The sequence below is a fragment of the Paramisgurnus dabryanus genome, chromosome 13 (assembly GCF_030506205.2).
Source record: "Paramisgurnus dabryanus chromosome 13, PD_genome_1.1, whole genome shotgun sequence".
NCBI lineage: Eukaryota > Metazoa > Chordata > Actinopteri > Cypriniformes > Cobitidae > Paramisgurnus > Paramisgurnus dabryanus.
The window spans coordinates 864,392-884,716 of NC_133349.1; the positions used below are offsets into that span (position 1 = coordinate 864,392).

The 20,325-nt window shown below is 36.6% G+C and overlaps 3 protein-coding genes across 4 annotated transcripts; all 3 read left to right on the forward strand.

Moving 5' to 3' along the window:
- Window positions 1-28: 28 nt before the first annotated feature.
- Window positions 29-4,273, forward strand: LOC135752192 (speriolin-like protein). The gene is made up of 4 exons (XM_065270596.1): window positions 29-170; window positions 3,229-3,384; window positions 3,576-3,700; window positions 3,795-4,273. The coding sequence occupies exons 1-4, from the start codon at window positions 29-31 to the stop codon at window positions 4,128-4,130; spliced, it is 759 nt and encodes a 252-aa protein (XP_065126668.1). The 3' UTR covers window positions 4,131-4,273.
- A 2,289-nt stretch (window positions 4,274-6,562) lies between these two features.
- On the forward strand, window positions 6,563-14,648 carry smpd5 (sphingomyelin phosphodiesterase 5). Its single transcript, XM_065270542.2, has 8 exons — window positions 6,563-6,762; window positions 10,323-11,443; window positions 11,540-11,615; window positions 12,731-12,871; window positions 13,266-13,355; window positions 13,447-13,510; window positions 13,666-13,825; window positions 13,982-14,648. Exons 2-8 carry the CDS (start codon window positions 10,385-10,387, stop codon window positions 14,081-14,083), a joined length of 1,692 nt encoding a protein of 563 aa, XP_065126614.1. The 5' UTR covers window positions 6,563-6,762; window positions 10,323-10,384; the 3' UTR covers window positions 14,084-14,648.
- Window positions 14,649-16,276: 1,628 nt separating this feature from the next.
- On the forward strand, window positions 16,277-18,514 carry LOC135752159 (structural maintenance of chromosomes protein 5-like). Of its 2 annotated transcripts, none has more exons than XM_065270551.2 (7): window positions 16,277-16,468; window positions 17,176-17,236; window positions 17,541-17,591; window positions 17,665-17,709; window positions 17,782-17,846; window positions 17,975-18,119; window positions 18,217-18,514. In XM_065270551.2, the coding sequence occupies exons 1-7, from the start codon at window positions 16,440-16,442 to the stop codon at window positions 18,490-18,492; spliced, it is 672 nt and encodes a 223-aa protein (XP_065126623.1). In that variant the 5' UTR covers window positions 16,277-16,439; the 3' UTR covers window positions 18,493-18,514. The 2 variants fall into 2 exon arrangements, with proteins under 2 accessions (XP_065126623.1, XP_065126624.1); XM_065270552.2 differs by having other exon boundaries at window positions 16,282-16,468; window positions 17,078-17,236.
- Window positions 18,515-20,325: the final 1,811 nt, after the last annotated feature.

Sequence of the window (20,325 nt, forward strand, 5' to 3'; positions counted from 1 at the left end):
TTGTTTGCTGGAGGTGTATCAGTGTAATATGAGTGATGAAAATAAGGCATCGTTGTGGATGGAGGTTGAGGAACTGCGACGTGAAGTGAATGAATTGAAAACATCGCTGCTGGATGTCGCGACGAAAAACACGCGACGCGAATCTGAAGACGACTGCACAGCAGTTCGCGGTAAGAGAACGAGATCTGTTCACACAATATATACAAATATACTTCTCTAAATTGTTAAACAAAGACTGTTAATAATTATTTAAAGACATAAAGTTGTATTTAAACATCTCACGGCCCCACGAGTTAACGTTATGTGGATATTAACAGCAAAAACATATATAAAGATTTTGGTAACAAAACAAGATGAATCCGTTTTTTAAATTTTTCAAAAATCTCGTTTTTTGATTGTGCATTCCATTTAATAACGTTAGAGTTTTTATTACCAGAGTATCAACACATTTCGTGTCTGTTTCTCGAACAAATACAGAGCGCTGTTTACCTCATACAGATCTAGTTAATATAAAATTAGGAAACAAACATCAGCTTAACATTAAATTGCTTACCAATAAAGAACCTATTATCAATTAAATCATTACAGACCAAAACTTAGATGTGCTGTGCCTAACAGAAACCTGTCTGACGATGACATTAGTTTAAATGAATCCACCCCACAAGACTATTATTATTATTATTATTATAAGCACGAACCTCGTTTAAAGTGGAGAGGGGGTGGTGTAGCTATAAACTACAATAAAATATTTAAAGTAAAAGATAAATCTGAACTCATTTGAAATAATGCTGTTAAATATGGAAATAACCGATTGTAAATAACAAACAGCGTTCATTTGTCTTAGCCACTATCTACAGACCTCCAGGTCACCACACAGACTTTCTTGAAGAAATAGCAGATTTCCTGTCTGAGCTTGTAGTCACTGTAGATAAAGCCCTTATCATTGGGAACTTTAATGTCCACTTTGATAACCCAAAAGATGCATAGGGACTAGCATTTATGAATGTTCTAAATTACCACGCCTCACGACTCTGAACTGGGAGTACATCGATCTAGTACGAGTTCACGGGTGGGAAGCCACGGGTTTGACTGCCGTTCCAGTGCACTTTCACCGGTAGAAGGTTGTAAAAACACGAGTTACGGGCTGCCTGGAACGCATAAGGTCGTGAGTCGTGGTTTTGAAGTCGCAACTCACGGGTTTAAAAACCTGCCTGGAACGCAGCATTAGACAAAATGTTACCGGGCCCACGCGTACCCGTAAACACACATTAGACTTAATTCTGTCACTTGGGCTTAATATTAATGACATAGAAATATCACATCAGAGCGATGCTGTTTCAGACCATTGCCTTGTCTCATACACCATACTTCTAGATAGGATTGCTCAGTCCACACCATGTTAACGATTAGGCAGAACAATAATTTCCATCACTAAAGATAGCTTTATTATGACTCTACCAGACCTGTCCCAAATAAAACATGTAGCCGATAACTGTGAAAACCTGGATATTGTAATAGAAAACCTGAACGTTTCTTCTAGCATGCTGGAAGCCATTGCTCCCATTACATCAAAGAGAGTCAGGAAAAACGCCAGCACCATGGTATGACCATCATACTGCAGCCCTTAAAAAGGTAGCTAGAAAAATGGAACGAAATTGGAGAAGCACAAAGTTAGTGGTATGGCGTAAAAGAGAGCGTTCAACACTACAGACAGGCTATAAAAACCACCAGATCTACCTATCTCAGTAAGCTTATTGAAGAAAATCAGAATAACCCACGTTTCCTCTTTACCAGATTTCCGAAATTACTAGAAACTGACAATCACAATACAATCCATCACGTACACTGCGGTCACAAAATTCTGGTCACTTAATTATCCCTAGAATATCAAAAATGTTTAAAGGTGGTAGATCCTTTACCTACTTAGCCCCTAAGCTCTGAAATGATTTACCAAAAAAAGTTTGAGAATCAGAGAGAGTTGATCACTTTAAGTTTAAACTAAAGACATTTCTCTTTAACAAAGCATTCACATAACTCGTCTGGGTAATATACTTATGCCGCAATAGTTAGCCTGTCTGGAACCGAGCGGATATTAAACCACAATACTGCATGACACTTGCATTACATACGAACGGCCGTAAAGGTCAACACACCACTGATCTACTGGCCTTCCTGCAACGTGATACCCAGCCGATGTCTGACCAACGACAACCAGCCGCCCCGTTTAATCTACTTATTTGTGTGTATATATGTATATATAATTTTTTATGTTTTAATTCCCATAAAATTCTATAAAATATGACCTATTATATAGTATATCCTCTATAGAATGAGCTGTCTGGCTCTCTCTCAAGGTTTTTTTCTCCCTAAGAATTTTCCCACAAGGTTTTCCTCAGGAGTTTTTTTCAACCCCTAGGGATTCAGCTAACATTGGCTTAACTTAGCACCCTCTTCTATGAGTTACATTATTACTACACTCACTAGTATGGTTTAATCTTAGCCATTGTGCTTTACTGCTTATGTTGTCCATCATTTTTTCTGTGTTTTCACCTGCATCTATTAATGTAAAGCTGCTTTGAAACAATTAAACAAGTGTGAAAAGCGCTATATAAATAAAATTGAATTGACATTGAATTAATATCAATCAAACTGCAGTTGGTTGGTTTTGATTTAAGCCTAAATAACAAAAAAATACAGCTAAGTAGCACAATAAAAAACATGATAACAATAAACATGTTTTGACAAAAAAATAAAAAATCTCGTTTTTGGAACCAAACTCTTCATATATTTTCAAACATATATAAAATGTATACACAAATACATTTTTGGCCATTTTTTATATATTTTGAAATTTATATTTACCTCGCATTGAGAGAAAAACAACTGCACTAACAGCAAAAATATACTTATCATTTTATATTTTATGCAAACTTTATTCATTTTGTACAAGCTTTTATTTTTGGCCAGGAAAAATATAGTTTTTGGCCATATAGGTTGTAGAGTTAGAAATCTATTTGTTGACTCTGAAATAAATTCAAATTCAAAAAAAAAAAAAAGTTTTTACTTTCTACAAAATATATTTAGCATATATTTAAAATATATTTTTGACCAAATAATTTTTTTTGCCTATTTTAAATACAGAACAATATTTAAAAATGTACTTTCTCAAAATTCTATAGAATTACAAACTATTTTGTGTAATAATGTAATGCTGTGAATATAATTTAGATCAGAGACTCAGTGAATCTGTGGATGAGAGAAACTTCAGTGAAGATCTGCTGAGGAGACCTCAGAAAAGCTCTTCATTCATGAGTCTGCTACCATCTCAAACATCATCATCTGAAGATCTGTTCAGCTCTCGCTTCATATACCACAGACTGAAAGGTTTCTGCAACCTTTATTTTACACTAGCAGTTTACATTCATCACCTTCTCATGTTTGTTTTTATTATTAAAGATAAAATCTAGAAGGCAAGACAATTTAAGCACACTATTTTCCAAACATTTCTATAGGCAGTGCTTCTTATACTGCGGTTGTATATATCTCTTGATAGTGACTCTGATTTAATCCTGCAGATCCGAGGAGGTTAATGGGTGAAATTGCTTTCCAGCTGGACCGTCGAATCCTCTCGTATGTTTTCCAGGAACAATCTAGGTTGTATGGATTCACCGTGCAGAACATAAAAGACAAAATAGAGCAGGTAATCTGCAGATGATATCTTTTGGACATACAGTCGACTGATGCGCAGGTGAGAGAAAGAGATCTGCTTTGTGTCCTCTAATGTTTACCTTCAGGTCTCCACACATCCTCTGACTGGGAAGGTAGATGAAGCGTACAAGCACCAGCTGGTCAAACGTCACACAGAGATCATGGACAGGCTTCAGATACTGGGCTACAACATGAGTCTTCACCCTCCCTTCACCGAGTTTATCATCAACACATATGGGATATTGAAGGAGCTTCCAGGTGTGTATGGAGACCAGGACACAACTTCTTTAAACAATCCAGAGTTTCTGCGTAAGGTGATTGTTGAAAACGCTCCGTCCAAGCTGCTGAAGGATCTTTTGCTTTTGCTCAGCTGTCTGTGTTTCATGTCGAGACAGGACGGCAAGAGTCTCTTACTGTGGTAAAGAGCATCAGTCATATTCACTCCCATCATGCTTACCAGGAGAAAAAGTCTCAGCACAATCCATTGACTGAAAATAAACAGCAAAGAAATGCAATGCGTTGTTGGAAAGTTGCTTTCCCTTGGTTTGCATCAGATTTAATATGATAATTTATGCAGAATGTGCTTCACATAAGGGTTTTATTATTATGAAGGAACATAAACTCCTCTGTACAGTCATATTTCATTGCTTCTGTTGATGCACACGTTGTCCCATAACAAGACATCATATGAAACTGTGCTTCTATCATAACCTAGAAAATGTGAAAAAAAATCAACCCAGTAACCCAGATCAGTATTTGCATTTCCTTTGCATTTAAAGGAAAACCCAAAAACGGCACATTTTTGCTCACATCTACAAAGTATCAATTTTAACATCTTATAATAAATTATCTATGGGGTATTTTGAGCTAAAACTTTACATACGTACTCTCAGGACACCAAAGATTTATAATCTGACAGTTGTTTCCAAATGTAGTGTACAATTGAAATTTGGTTTAGCTTTTATATATATTTTTAAAATATTACAAAAGAAAACATTAAGGACACATTTAGTCATTAGGAGAAGGCTGACTATATGCTGTGAATACTTGAAATTTGACAAATAATTAAAGTTAAACAGTTAAAAACAAAAGAAGTTTAAGAGCTCTGTGTTGATTACACTTGCACATTTTAATATTTGGCTCTCACAATGTTAAACTGTAAAATATGAGTTTTCAGTAATTAAAAGGCAAAATAGTGTGCTTCTCTTTTGAAAATGCATGTTTTTTAATATCATATAAACAATAACAACAAAGTTATAACATATTTAATAATAGGGTATTTCTCAGATTAAGGGCCAAATTGGGTTGCTGCAATTTTGAAAATTCCAAATTTGACTAATTGGTATACATCAAATAATCAGTCCTTAAGTCAGGAGTGATGTTATGAGCTTGCTTGAGACCATAAGATAAGGGAATTTATGATTTTCTTGCCATTTTCTTAACTATATCAAGTAAATGTGTCTTTACCATCACATCATCAAATATATGTAAAAAATAAAACTTAAATGATAAATCAGGGTTTTTAAAACATTTTGTGGTTTCACGTGGAATCTAATTTATCTTGAACTTAATGAGATTTTTACTTGCAAGATGAATTATAGTCATTTACGTATCTAAATTTCTGATTCATCAATCTATCCTGTCTTGGAATCTAAGCTTATTTTAAGTGAATGTCATATATCAAAACTTTTTAATACATTGTCAGAAATGTATAATTGTAGGATGCTTTTGTTATTTATCAAATTTATTGGCAAAATTATGTATTGTGCTGGTAATGACATTTTTTGTCAAAAAACTAGCTCTACTAGCTAAGATGATGACTAAGCAACTGTAGCTAGCTTTCTACATGTAATGTACACCATTTTAACTATTAAAGTGATAAAAATATTTCAAAAAAGTTTAAAAATACAGAAATACAACACATATGGTAATGACGCATATAGTGTACATGCCCAACACAAAGAATAAAGAGTAGATTTGCTTACTTTTCTGGACATCAAGGCATCAGTCTTGCAACTTGAAATCCTTGTGCTCCACTATGTCATTAGGTTACCATCATGGCTACCAAATAAACTTTTGATGAAAAAACAGTGGCAAAGTCCCTTTATGCAAAGCGTGTTGGTAATGACAGCTAAACCATGGGACAGGTAGAAATTAAGCAAAATAAAGTACAAAATGCATATATAGGCCTATGCTTAATCTGTGCATGTAGTTTATTAGTTCAAGTAACATTTAATTCATATACATATTGTTTTATTAATTTGTGATAAATATTTGTTTGAAATATGGCACGACATGTGAAAACTCTGGTGAAGGACAACACCAAAACACAGACATTGTACCATAAAACACCAATAAAATGTGATAAAATTATTAGTAAGAGCAGCCATAAAAAAGTCTAGGCTTGTTTTTGTTTATACTAATTAATGGTGCTCAATTGTATTAGATTTGATTCGTTTTTAATAGAATTACAACATAAATAGGCCCGAATTCTGGGAAATACCCAATAATATATAATAGGTAAAAGCAAAAAAAAATCATAAAAGGTAAAAATAGGGTTAACAACTTGGCATTTATAAAACTGGCCCTGGAGAAGAGTAGTTGTAGACCCCTGCCATAGGAAAACCATTTCTTCCCTGAGAACCATTGAAGTTTTCTGATCCACTTATGATCACTAGAAAAACCTTTTGTGCAAAAGAGAGAAACTTAATAGAACCGTGCAGTTTTGGGAACCTTTAATTTTAAGAGTTAAAACATTTTTGATGTGATAAGCACTTCAAGTCTCGTTAACCTCAAACAAGCAGGAAGTTCGCCGTCAAGTGAACGGGAGCGCGCACAGGGATGTGATCTGCAGCGCGCATGACCCATTAATACGCGTTCTTGTAGAAACCGCTGGAGGGACACGATCAGGAAATGAAAATCAAAACCAAACCATACTGCGCTTTATTATTGAATCGGTTCGGTATCCAGTAAACGAGCCATGAAACAGAAGATCTGTCACATCTACTCGTGTTCAAAACAACGACTGCGTGCACACCAGAATCATTTAAACAGGTAAGTGTTGATAGACAGGTAAACTTCACCATTATCCGCCCTGCTAACCGGGAACTGATCGCCAGTTACACGTGGCTATACCGTGGAGTTTTATGTTAAGCGGTGTTGTAGCTCGTGGTTGTACATTTATTTAATTGATACGCCGCAAACGTATGATGACGTCAGCACACGTGTTGTTACGTGGATCCTGTGAGTGTTACTACATGTCACCTGCAGTTACCATTAAATCTGTTGATTTTATCATCGACCATGTCAGTAGTATCATAAAATCTGTGCTGTTATTGATGTTGATCGAAAAATGAAAATATGAATCGGTTTGTGTTTGTGTTTGCTCGATCTGTGTGAGTAAACACGAATCATCATCATCATCCTCCTCCTGCTCACACGCGTGCGTGAGAAAGTGTGCAGATGGTGAGGTGTGGATTAACAGAGACTCAGTCTGCTTTCATCATCTGTGTCTACTGTAAATCAACTCTAATCTGGACAATTTCATTCAGAGAACACTGACTGGTTCTTAACACATCTATAAAGATCTTTAGGTGTGATGTGGTGCATGTTGTGATTGGACAGCAGCAGGACATTTAAATGCAAATCAAATGCAGTGAATTGAGTTCTAGTTAGGATTGCAAAACAGGCTTCTTAAAGGCAGGGTCTCTGATTTGATCCAGAAACATTTATAGAAACAGCTTGTTAAAAGTCTCCTGATAGCAATCACTATGTTTAGTTCTTTAAATGTATTTTTATAAACATATGTCACCTGTGAAAGGCGTAGGACCAAAAAATGTTCAATAAACCATTGAACTCGGACCAAACATGCAAGTTTTGCTCCTCATCAGTGAATGTGTTTTGTATGCCACTGCAACCTGTTCACACAGTCACCATACATCATCAGCGCGTTCACGTGCACTCACCAGAGGGAGAATGGCAAACTTTCCTGAAGAACTGACAACCTGCACAGTTTCCACAAAACAGAAGATTTTTTTTAATCGACAAAAGCCCGTCTGGATCAGCAAAGAGCAAAAACCTGAATTAACATCAGTAACTTTACTTCATGAGTTTTGGAGGAAGTGTGTCTTTGGATGGTGATTTGAATGAAGGGTGGGATCGTGATTTTGGTCCTGGTATTCTACAGTAAAATTAGATTTCCTGCCTTAAACTCTCCAGAGTGAACACTTCCCATATATGAAGGAGTGTCATTCAAAAAATATTCAAGTTAGATGAATAAATTTTTTACACAAATGAACACTTAAAGTTTGTTTGTGTGATCTACCATTATCATACAATTACACTGAAAGTGAGAGGAGTACAAACGTTACCCATAGGTGGGGTTCATTCATTGTAACAAACAGAGGGTTTGTTGTAACACCTTTAGTTTAAACGCAAATAATTCAATCAAATTCTGTCTATAGACGGTTTCAGCAGTAACAACATAAACAAGCGGCTGTCGTGGTCCGCACGTAACTTCCGGTAAACTCCGCTAAGAATAAATAACAACAAAGTTCTTTAAACGTAGTTCATTTATATAACAAGCAAAAAAAAACACATAGATTACCTAGGAAACCAAAACATTTGTTATTTTCGACAAGGCATTTGTTCAACAGATCAGTTTAGCAACTAGTCAGACCATTAAGAAAAACGAAACCGAAAGTAAAGTTCGGATCCAGATGTGTATTGCGTCAGCGCACGTGCGTCCAAGAAACCGTCTACTAAAGGTGGATATTGTTTATAGATCTGCCTGTAATAGATAGATATCCACACATTCATCCATCCATCATCCTTCATATAACCATCCTTGTGTTATGCAGCAATGCATAGAAATAAATCCTAATTGTGAGTTATTTCTCCTGATATTGTATTAACAGTTGTCATTTTGATTAATAGTATTTACATTGTTTTCATTTCATTATCATTGTATACCTATGTGACAACTAACCCCGCTGTGTAAAAATGTTTTCAATCCCAGCTATCAGTTACAAGGAGTTGCTGACATGTTTCAAAATGTTGTTATGTTATAGACAGGGATTAAAATCATATAAGGTTGGATTTGGTGACTTACACACCCAAGTTAGAAATCTAGAAAAAAAACATAAATGAAGAAATTAAGAGTTTGGTTCCAAAACGCAATAAATGGCATTAAAAAAAAAAGAGTTACTGCCAAAATCAGTATTATATCAGGTCAGTATTTAAAAGTAAATTCTTAACTTTACTTTTTCTCCCTTTTTTTCCCAATAACGCAACAAATGCCACTGCTTTTCTGCAGAATGCAATAAATCCACTCAACAAATTACAGCACACCATTCCACGCATTGTAAACAATGGCAGCGTGTTGAGTACACAGAATCCTAGTTTTCCTCATCTACTTTATACTTCATGATCACCAAACAAACAAAAACAAAATAATACTTTAATAGCATTGATAAACCTGTGGTGGTTTTCTGTGACGGTAAAGAAACATAAGCCATCAAAATCTAATAATTTACACGAGAGGCACTCGGGAGACGGTTGCTTGTTCTCCCGACAGCATCAAGCTTCATGCTAGGTCATGCTAACACATTTACACCAGAGGATCTTATGAAAAACTTTACATAGTTTTACTCAAAGTCAACGAAAATCGAGCAGAACCAAATCATTTTTCAGCTAATCGCAGTGAAAAATGTTTAGCAATGACGTCCAAAGTATAACCGCAGCAATGACAGTGTTCTTAATATGACACAGTAAGTGTTTTGGTTAATCCCATTGATTTTTTTTTTTTTTTATCAGTTAATACCACTGTTCAACTAAATGAATATAACAGGGCAAAGATGAATGCACATTTATATATTGATTCATTTATAGCATTTTGAAAAAAGAACTTGTCATGGATTTATTGCATTTTGTGGAAAACATAATTCCTTTTTATAATAAATCTTTGAAAATCAAGTTGTGGATTTGAATTTTTTATTTTTTTTATAACCTAAAGATGCTATGTGAAAGTTTGTAATAGAAAATCGTGGTTTTCATCTTCTCACTTTCTTGGTATAGAAAACAAGTTTTTACCCAAATTAGTCATTTATTGCGTTTTGGAACCAAACTCTTCAAATTTACTCTCATGCCTCCTAAACACTCTTTGTTCAATATCTACCTACATAGTTTTCTGTGTTGTATGTTATCAGTATCAGAACAGACCTGTGACTGAACAGTTGCAAAGTATTGTTTCATATTTTCATTTCATTAGATGTATGTGTAGATATCTATCTGAAAATACATGACAAAGGTTATGAAAACCTGTTCCTCTTGTTAGCAGGCTATATGCACGTCTCAAAGCCATTTGATATACAGATCCAGAAGGAAACTTCAGCATGTGAATGGATAGCTGACAGTTGAAGGTTTTTCTCAAGTGCTGTGTCAGATTTGCATTGCTCTTGTTATGACACTCGGCATTCAGTGTTTGTTCTGTCAGTTTAGTTTTGTATGAACACAAACTTCCCTGTCACAACTACACAACATCACACTAATGTCAGTGTCAGGTCGATTTGAAACATTGCATGTTGATCAAGTTTTTGTTTCTCATTTTGCAACAGAATTCAATTGGATCTGTGTGAGATATGAGAAGACTGTTTGCAGTGGTATGTGGTGTTAAGGCATGTCTTTGAGAGAGTCTCCTTTCCCCAATGCTTTTTTGGAAGGTCTCCACGCTGTAGGATGGGGACTCATCTTTCCATGTTTTTGGTTTCTGGACCGTCTCATCGCTGGCTGCCACAGCACCAGTTTGGAGCGCAGGCAACGGCGAGAGGAGGAATGCTACCTCCACCCGCTTAAAGTCATCTTCGGCTCCGTCCTTTTCTTCATTCTGTTCATCATTTCCACACCCTTCGCTCTCCTGGGCTTCCTGTTATGGGCACCGCTCCAAGCGGTACGCAGGCCTTTCTCGTACCATAAGCAGGTGAAGATCGTTCCTATGGAGGACCGCAACGCCAGATGGGAAGAGACTGGTAAAGTCAGTTTTGGATTCATATCTGCCAACCTGTGCCTGCTGACCGACGGCATAGCGCGCTTCAACAACCTCGGACACACGCAGCGGCGTGCGGAAATCATCGGGCACAACATCGTCCAGGGTGTGACTCGCCCTCACATCCGTATATTCGTCGATTCTCCCAGTAGCTGCCGCACCGTCACCCCCTCCAGCACTCTGCTCACGCAGGCCGCATCTAACTCGTACGGAGCCATGGATCAGACGGAGGGAATTGTACCAGATGGAGATGTTCCCAAGAGCGTCTCCAGGGATTCTGTAGCATCTTCTAATGAACCGGGAGAATCGAAGCAGCATTCCAATCCCAACTGCAACCAGAATTTCAACCAGCATCCTCCTCGGTCCTTACGGACGCTGTTTACAGACAGCGATGTGCCGATGGAGGTTTCCTCTCTGTTTCCACCCACTGTGGATATAGTTTGTCTGGAGGAGGTGTTTGATAAGAGGGCCGCTCTGAAGCTCACGCAGGCTCTCGGCCCACTTTACGGTCATATCCTCTATGATGTTGGTGTGTATGCGTGCCATCCGTTTGGAAGTTGCTCCTCTTTCAAGTTTTTTAACAGCGGATTATTCCTGGCTAGTCGTTATCCGGTGCTGGAAGCTCAGTTTCACTGCTTTCCCAACAGTCGTGGAGAAGACGCGCTGGCTGCCAAAGGTGTGCTGTGTGTAAAGGTGCATTCATATTCATTCTAGTTTTGTGATCATTAGTGTGTCTAAACCTTTGACCGGTTGTGTATTTGTGACTAACACAAGCTGTCTTCTCACAAGGTGGACATAGGGTTACAGAAAGGAGGGAAGAGAATGGTTGGGTATATGAACTGCACTCATCTGCACGCTCCCGAGGGCAAGTAATCTTTAAACCAATCCCCTATAGGCATTGTTTTAATTCTGTGTTTAACGTTTATTATAGGGCTGGGTGATTTTACAGATTTTTTTCAATTAATTCGAATGTACGTTTTGACACAATTTTAATTTTATTTCAATCGGGGAATGGAGATTTTGAATGGAAGATCGTTAAAGTCAAAGTGAATCTGATTACATGGCACCGTTTTGTTACATTGAAAATGAAATGGCACTCCAAAACCAATTAGGCGATATTATTATTTTATGCGCTTTTATTCTGTGTACGATGTGGGAGAAGTAAAGCGCCATTATTCCTCTATGTGCACGTAGCTCTACTTTTCAAAAGCAACACAGAAAAATACAAATGACTGAAACCATGACCTAAACGTGTTGAGTTATAGCTGCATTTAAAACATGTCTGCGCTGACTGCATCTATTTTAGTGCATTGTGTCTGCAAAGATGGTGCTCGTCTAAATGAAATGCAACGGTCTGAGCAACAGTACAGTAAATAGCCTATACAAAACGTTTGTGATGTCCTTGTTGTCAAGATGATAGTGATTTATTTGAACAGATTCATTTTAAAGAATGGTGAAGAAGTCAATCATAGCATACATTATCCAAATTATTGATAAAATGATTAATGAAAAATCTAACAAAATTTTAAACACATTATAGGAGAATTTTATGAATAGTTAACTGAAATAATAGTTAAATTGTTTCGTTTAATATGCTATGAGATTATAACGTTGTATTTAATCTACAATCAAATACAACAGAATATTATAAAAATGCATAGGTTTTAGGTCTAGTTTTCGCATTAAGGCTAACATTATATTTCTATACAATTCCTAATTTCTGCATAGATATATTCAAAAATAGAGAATTGATTTTATATTTAAAGCATGCTGATAACTCTTCTTTAGTTCTCTTCTTATGTTATTGAAAAGAGAAGTTACTGCAGTTATACAAGTTGACAAAAAATGGCAAATCGGTCAAATGTCTTGAAACAAAATCCAGATTTATTTTTTTGCCATATCACCCAGCCATATTTTATTATGAGCCATTTTAATTATGCTTTACTTTTAAACTAAAAACATTGATTTGGTCTTTATCAGGGGATGGAGAAATTCGTTTCGAGCAGTTGAACATGTTAACCAAATGGATAAATGAGTTTCAAAAACAGACCAAACAAGAAGGTGAAATGGTGATGTTTGATGTGCTTTGTGGAGACTTTAACTTTGACAACTGTTCCCCTGGTGAGTCTTTTAAAAAACATTTCATATTCTAAAGCCGAACGATATACTCAAATTGTATTGTTGTTTTCTGGTGATATTTAAGTTAGGATTTTGCTTCATTTTGGTGATTATTCTTTCTAAAGATGGTGTCATATAAAACTGTAAATCTTAATTATTATGTATCTATTGGTTCTTATCAATTAAAACACAGTTTTTGGGGTACTTTAAGGTGAAGTCATTTTTATTTATGCATACATTTTGAATATATTTGGCAACAATGCCTGTTTAGGTTTCTCTGATTGAGAAAATCACTTTTTATAGTAAATATAAAATACTGAGATATATACTGAATAAACTCAAAAGCTATAATTGTGTTATGTGTAACAGCTGTATGTCTGTTCTGTTGTGTGTTTAGATGACAGACTTGAACAGTCACACAGTCTGTTTGATGACTACAGAGATCCCTGTAGATCTGGAGCAGGTCAAGAAAAACCCTGGGTCATAGGTACAATAACACTCATACTTCATGTTAAACACATTTAAATACACAAACACGCTGTGTTTCTGTTCCTCAGTTATTGTGGTTTTATTTGTAGGTACTCTGTTGGAACAGCCGACACTTTATGATGAGAAAATAATGACTCCAGACAACCTGCAGCGGTAAGATAACACTTCTACATCAGAAGTGGTTTGAAGATTATGTGGCATTATCATTGATACAGTCGATACGTATTTTGAAGAAGCATGTTGCCAGCACACACCGCTAAAACTGAAGCAGTTTATTTAATAATCAGATTATTTGGTTTTGTTTGAAGAACTTTAGAAAATGAAGAGGATCGCAGACTTTATATATCTCCACCGGTTCCTCTTAAAGATGTTCCTCTGGTTTACCCCGAGTCTGATCAACCCTGGGTGGGCCGTCGGATCGACTATCTGCTTTATCGAGAGGCTTCTGTCTCCAGTCAATGTAGTACAGTAGGTTTCATTTCTCTTTTTCAATGTTTGGTTAAAATGCATCATATGATGTAGTACAGATCAGACGTGATCAGTTCACATTAGATATAAAGGCTTTGAATGAAAGGGTCAGAACCAATCAAAGCACTTTAAATTGTTTCCTTTGTTCTTGTTTAGGAAGTGGAAGAGTTTACATACGTGACCCAGTTGGCTGGTTTGACCGATCACATCCCTGTGAGCTTCAGACTCAACGTCACTTTGGATTCAGAAGAGATGTGAACATCATGTTTACTGTCCAGTAACCCTCACCCTAGCTTTAAAGGAACAGTTCACCAAAAATGTCAAAGGCACTGCCAGATGAGAATGACTTAAATATATAGTAAGGCTTTAAATCACAGAAAGCTGTTGCATGGCATCAGAAATGTTTCAAAAGTTGAAATCCAGTGCATGAGAATAAGAAACTTTTTTTGGATGTTACTTCAATTGCATGAGGAACAAGAGGATTGATAGACTGGAAAAAATAAACAAAGACTGAAAAGATGAACTTTCTTTTTTATTTTAGGGTGAACTGTTTCTTTATGATTGATAAGGATTAGGGATCAACAATCCTTTTAAATGCTTGAACTATGTAAGAAAGTAAAGCCAAATATCACAATCTGAATCACTACTTTAAGCAATAGTTCTGTTACACGTTTATCTATGCATAACTTCAGTCAGTTATATTACTTTATCAATGTATAGATGTAATGCATAGTTTAAACATGCTTGTAATCTGCAAAAAATTTTCATGACAACACCAAAATAATTTTGGAAATGTATTTTAATAAAAGGTAGATTTTTTATAACATTTGAGTAGTTTTTGCAGTTACTATTTATAATCTTCTCCGAACATATCGATTAAATTTTCACTAAAAGTAACGGGAACGGACTGAGTAGTTTTAAGGGAATGGTTAAATGTGGGAATTGTTATTCACTGAAAAATGCAATTCATTTAGGTTAAAATCGATCTGTGTGTAATGTAGGTTGCGTCCAAAAGCTGACTTGTTGCCTCGCTGCCTCATGAGGTTATGAATTCGCCGGCATGAAGGCAGCTCTGAGAAACGCATTCGGACAGCCTTCATAGGCAGTGTCATGAAATTCTGTTTGAAGTATAAACAGAGAGCGCCTTTCTGATAACTAATACCATATTTGAAAACTACAATACTACTTTCTCTCTAGAAATGCAATCAAAAGGTGTTAAAAGTGGAAATAAAACCTAATTTACACTTAATGGACTCTATGCACGGCAGCGCTTGACGTGTTTCCGGTGATATCTCAGGATGCTGGACTACTTCCGCCAGTCATAGAGCGCTATGATATTAAGGACCGTCGGTTGCCCAAACAGCCAAAATAACACAGCAAATTTTGTTGATGCTTGTTTAGTTTACATAGAAATAACTTATACTCCACACTTAATACCATAATGACATTTAAACGTATGAAAGTATATTTTTAAAGACGGGAGGACCGAACTTCTAGCCACCACTGCTGTGTCATAGCATTTACAGCGACTCACTGGAAAGCATGCAAACTTCTACACTGCTACCCTGTATCTGCATTACCAATACTTTTATAAAAATTGCACTGATAACAGCGCTATTCATCTCATCTGTTGTTGATATACAAATTTGGTATGACTGTTATTATCAGTACTAGCGAAGATAACATCTTTGGTTATACAAGCTAAACAGTAGAAACTCATATTTTCGATATTTATGTATTCTTTATTAATAACAAATGCAAAAGACAAATGGAAAATTAATATCAATGACAACAAGAATAACTTCAGAGAAAGAAAAACACACACACACAACAAACTAAATACACGGGATAACAAATAATGGGAAAAATATTTCTACAACAGACTTTACAATAGTTAAGCCTTTTTTGCTTTGTTCTTTAGATTCTCAAATGTGTCAGGATAACTCAAAAATAACCAAGTAAAAATGTTTTGACAAGCGATGTGTATATGAATCTCTTATTTTACCTGACACTTTAAGATTACTTTAACATACTTTACCATTACAAAGACGTAATATATTACCAGCGTGATTAGCCTGCTGTTCGAATCGTAAAAATAGCACAATGTAAGATCTGCTAGTACAGGCTAGCTGAACATATCTTAATGATTATACAGAGACGACACATAAAACTTGTAACCTTTCTCGAGTTTGCACATCTGGACAATTCTTAAAAAAATCACAGGTTGTAAATTCAGCAAACAACCGAGTACATTTTAGCGATTCTGCCGTCAATCCGCTATAAATATCCCGTACCGGAAACTGAATAGCAGCCTTGAGTCAAACGCGGAAGTTAAGCGTGCATAGAGCATAGACAGTAAAAGAAATGGACACAGCGACCCCTGTGGCTACTCGATCCGTACAGCAACCCGATCGGTCCGCGCATGTGCGAAATTACGTCACTTCCTGTTATCGGCGAAGTTTTACGACAGTTTGCTCGCCTGGGATCAGTTTTGGTTTTTACGGTGGAGAGAGACGAATAGCGACATGGATTCCTTTCAATTTTATGTACGACTTCAAAAATTTCTTTTAAAGAGAGAAATTCCTGACTGTCCTTCAGAGTTGCGGAAGGTGAAATGTGCGTTTGGAAATGTTGCCATCAAAGGTAAGGAATAATAATTTAAAAGTAAATTACCGATAAATTTTATAATGAATAAAGTAAACTAACTCAAGTGTACAGCATGGGTCATGTGTTTAATGTATAAAATTATTTTGAAAATATTAAGCCACGTTTACCAATTGTTCAGTTCCCATATTTGGGTATCCTGCTGAAAAAACAACAACAGGAGCTTTCGAGATTCTGATGGTTTCCATTAAAATACTATTAGGAACCATTAGCCTTTACCAATAAAACAAGTATAACATTCATTTTTTTGTGGTGTGTTTTGGGCATTTTTCTGTATGATTTAATTGGGGTTATATTGGTTCCCATCTGCCAGAAAACATCTCACCCAACGATTCCATTACATACCAGTATACCCACAGAGACCCTAATAGTTTCCATTATAACCAATAAAATTTCCATTATAACCATTATATTTATAATTATAATTTAATGATTTCAATCAGTTTATAAAATCTGAAGAATTTATGTGATGTTTTATTGTTTTTCTAGCAGAGTATTAATAAATAATTGACCTTAATGTAGTTTATTTTTTAGTCAGATATCAGTTATTAATATGATTTTTTTAATCTTTTCTTTATTCTTTTATAGGCTTCAAGTTCCTATAGGACATTTGTTCTCAGGCTACAGAACTGATCATTTTATCAGACATTACATCTATTTATTTTGTGTTCTCTTTTGAATGCCAGAAACATTGCAGACTTCATTGACCCAGGCTCATGGACCGAGAAAACAGGAAAAGACCTTGAGGTTGGTTTTGAATAATAAAGTTGTATAAAGCTTTTTTTAAGTATATAGTAGGTGTCTCCGACTATGCTCCTGGTAAGCTACCCTCCTGCAGACTTCAGTTCCAACCCAGCTCCAACACACCTGTCTGTAATTATCAAACAACACTGAACACCTTTATAAGCTGCTTCAGTAGTGCTTCATTGGGGTTGGAGCTAAAATCTCCTGGACCGTAGCTCACCAGGAGCAGGGTTGGAGACCCCTGGTATATATTTATGCATGTTTAAACTGTTTAAAACCAACTGTGAATGCACTTTTCTTTTTCCAGTGTTTTCCTCAACACTGCAGTGGGAATTCTTGTGGTGTCTACATGCTGATGGTAAGAATGTTTAATTCATCAAAGCTGTTAGACAGTAAAATCAAAGTCTTACAGTATTGTTTGTATTTCACAGTATGCTCTCAGCATCTGCACATCATGTCCTTTAACATTTACAGAGGTAAGGTGGATTTTCACATAATTATGCTTTCAAACTATGCTATGTGCGCATTTTTATTTTTGTGCGTTTTAGGAGGAGGTGCCATTGATTCACCAGTGGTGGTGTATTCAGCTAATGGAAAAGTTTTGCCTAGAAGGGTATGATAGGTTTTCTAATAATAATAATAATTTCAGTGTCTTGGCTGTATTAAGTCACTGTGGTTAAAGTTAAACTAGAAAGCTATTACATTTAATAGATGGCATCTATGTTTGCATATATTCCAAAGGCATGGACAGAGGTTTGCATACTGGACTAAAGAATCATCCCAACTCCTTCAGGGAACACTTCAGCCTGTCTTTAGAGTTTCGAAATCCACCACCACCAAACTGTTGCCCAGCAGAAGAGTTGTGGTTGAACAGGACATTAATAAGGTAAAGACTTTAGTGGTAATATCCAACAGTTAAATGCGTGCCACTATTGTGCAATTATCATTTTGTATATTTGATTTACAACTTGTGTCTTCACCAGGTGCAGCAGCCAACCATTCTGAGAGACCTGTATACAGTGTGGAACTGGATACACAGTCACAGAGACTTATTCCGTGGGGAGGTGACAGAGCCTGCTTTTCTGCAAATGACCATTGATGACCAACAAAATGCCATCAAAAGGGTCATGTGTGATGAATTCCCTGAGGCAAAGGATGACTTTATGTTTATTTTTCAATGTCAAGAGGACATGGAGAAATTTTTGTCCTACTGCATTGATGAAAAAGGCTTGAAGGTCAATGCAATGTTCCTGGAGTGAGGGATGGAGGGAGGGAGGAAGAGAGGGAGTGATTGAGGGAGGGAGTGATTGATTGATTGAGGGAGGGAGGAAAAAAATTCATTAATGAATAAATCAATTGAATAAATCAGTTTTGTCCTGTGTTTTTGTAATCTATTTTTCTTAAATACAGACACTTGTAAAAATATGCTGCAATAAGAAGAACAGTTTCAGAACATATCTTTAGAAAATGAAGTATTAAATGTAAACAAACACACACATCTGTATGTGATGTCTAACATATGTAAACTATATAGTTTAATTTTACAACATTTTCTCATACGTTTTATTTTATGTTGCACATGTGATTGCGTAGGACAAAAATACCACAAAAACAAGTCAAGAGTAAGTAAACTTGCACACAAAACAGACATTACACGAGCAATATTATCAATTGTTGAAAGGCAGACATAGTTGTAAATAGAAAGACTTGCAAATAAAGCGCTATGACAAGGGTAAGAAAAGCGTTAATATCCGAAACTGCCGTAAATCGTATCGCCGTCATTTCGCACATGCGCGGACCGATCGGGTTGCTGTACGGATCGAGTAGCCACAACCCCATTGGATTCAACGGAGACAAGTGAAGTCAATTAGAAGCACGCACTTCCTGGGTGTCGAGCGTACTGCGCAGACTCAAACTGAGCTCAATGACGTGGATGTCACGTGAGCAACCTGTCTGGCAATTGTAAGTCTTCTAATAGTCGTGCCACGGGAAATCTGAATCACCTACTGAATCTTGCAGAGACGGCGAGCGTGAACAGGAGCACATTTTGGTTAGTATTCTGATTAGTAATCTCCCTTGACTTTATGCCTTCACCTCCACCCGTTTGCCTCATAGTCAGTAAAAGATTGCCTGTGAGCTTCTCTCCAAGTCCATACGGTAATTTCTCTACTGTGCGACAGAAAGTCGCAGGTTATGACGCAATCGTTAGCCTATTTTTACAAAAACTGCTTCTACTGGGACATAACGTAAGATACATGGTAATGGAGCCTTTTATACATTTTCGTGTTTCTTTAGAAATAATTAATGGACAAATGGAGTCTTTAAACGCCTCAGATGTAAAGTTATTCGCTGTCAAAGTGACGCCAAAATGAATGGGAGTCAATGGGATGCTAACAGCAGATGGGTGTTCGCTAAGCAATGGCGGCGTCCAGGGAAGCTTCAATAAAATATGAAACCCTGCCCCCCTGGCATAGAGTCCATTTGGGCTCCAGCCACTTTCTTGGCCGCCTTTTTTTTTAACTCGACCAATCACATCCTGCTTTCGAACGCATCCGTAGTCACATTCAACATTTACAACTATTACATGACTTTACAAATAGGAAAAAATACCAAAACAAAAAGTACCAATATCATTTTACGCAAGTGTAAGCTGTTTAAAAATGTGTCTGTACACAAAGTAAATGTTATACACCCGTCTTTGTAATAGGGAATGTGGAGTTGACGTCACGCCGTGTGGCATTATGAGTAATCCGCCATATTTGCAGGATCGCCTCCTATCCCGCTGTATTTGAGTTAGTGTGTTGGAGGTTGTTTTTGTATTTTCTGTCGAGATTTTAATAAACTTCGATATGTTTGGTCAGTACTGCTCGATCAAGAACTGCCACAGCAGGTCACACGATCGTTCAGGGAGGAAACTGAACAACGGAATACGTTTTTTCAGCTTTTATTTGGGGGAAGCCGGTGGAGGAGCTGACGAAAAGACGCCGGATCGCGTGGTTTGCCTGCCGCAATCAGGAGAAAAAACTTTTACTTTTCAAAAAAATACCTGCATCAGCGAGAGTGTGTTTGCTGCATTTTCAGTCATTCAGTAA

Coding starts and splice junctions, on each gene's coding strand:
- LOC135752159 (XM_065270551.2), top strand. CDS start 16,440: ATGTGCGTTTGGAAATGTTGCCATCAAAG. Junction 16,469..17,175: donor TGGAAATGTTGCCATCAAAG/GTAAGGAATAAT, acceptor TTTGAATGCCAG/AAACATTGCAGACTTCATTG. Junction 17,710..17,781: donor GTCCTTTAACATTTACAGAG/GTAAGGTGGATT, acceptor TGTGCGTTTTAG/GAGGAGGTGCCATTGATTCA.
- smpd5 (XM_065270542.2), top strand. CDS start 10,385: ATGTCTTTGAGAGAGTCTCCTTTCCCCAATGCTTTTTTGGAAGGTCTC. Junction 11,616..12,730: donor TCATCTGCACGCTCCCGAGG/GCAAGTAATCTT, acceptor GGTCTTTATCAG/GGGATGGAGAAATTCGTTTC. Junction 13,511..13,665: donor ACTCCAGACAACCTGCAGCG/GTAAGATAACAC, acceptor TTTTGTTTGAAG/AACTTTAGAAAATGAAGAGG.
- LOC135752192 (XM_065270596.1), top strand. CDS start 29: ATGAGTGATGAAAATAAGGCATCGTTGTGGATGGAGGTTGAGGAACTG. Junction 171..3,228: donor CGACTGCACAGCAGTTCGCG/GTAAGAGAACGA, acceptor AATATAATTTAG/ATCAGAGACTCAGTGAATCT. Junction 3,701..3,794: donor TAAAAGACAAAATAGAGCAG/GTAATCTGCAGA, acceptor GTTTACCTTCAG/GTCTCCACACATCCTCTGAC.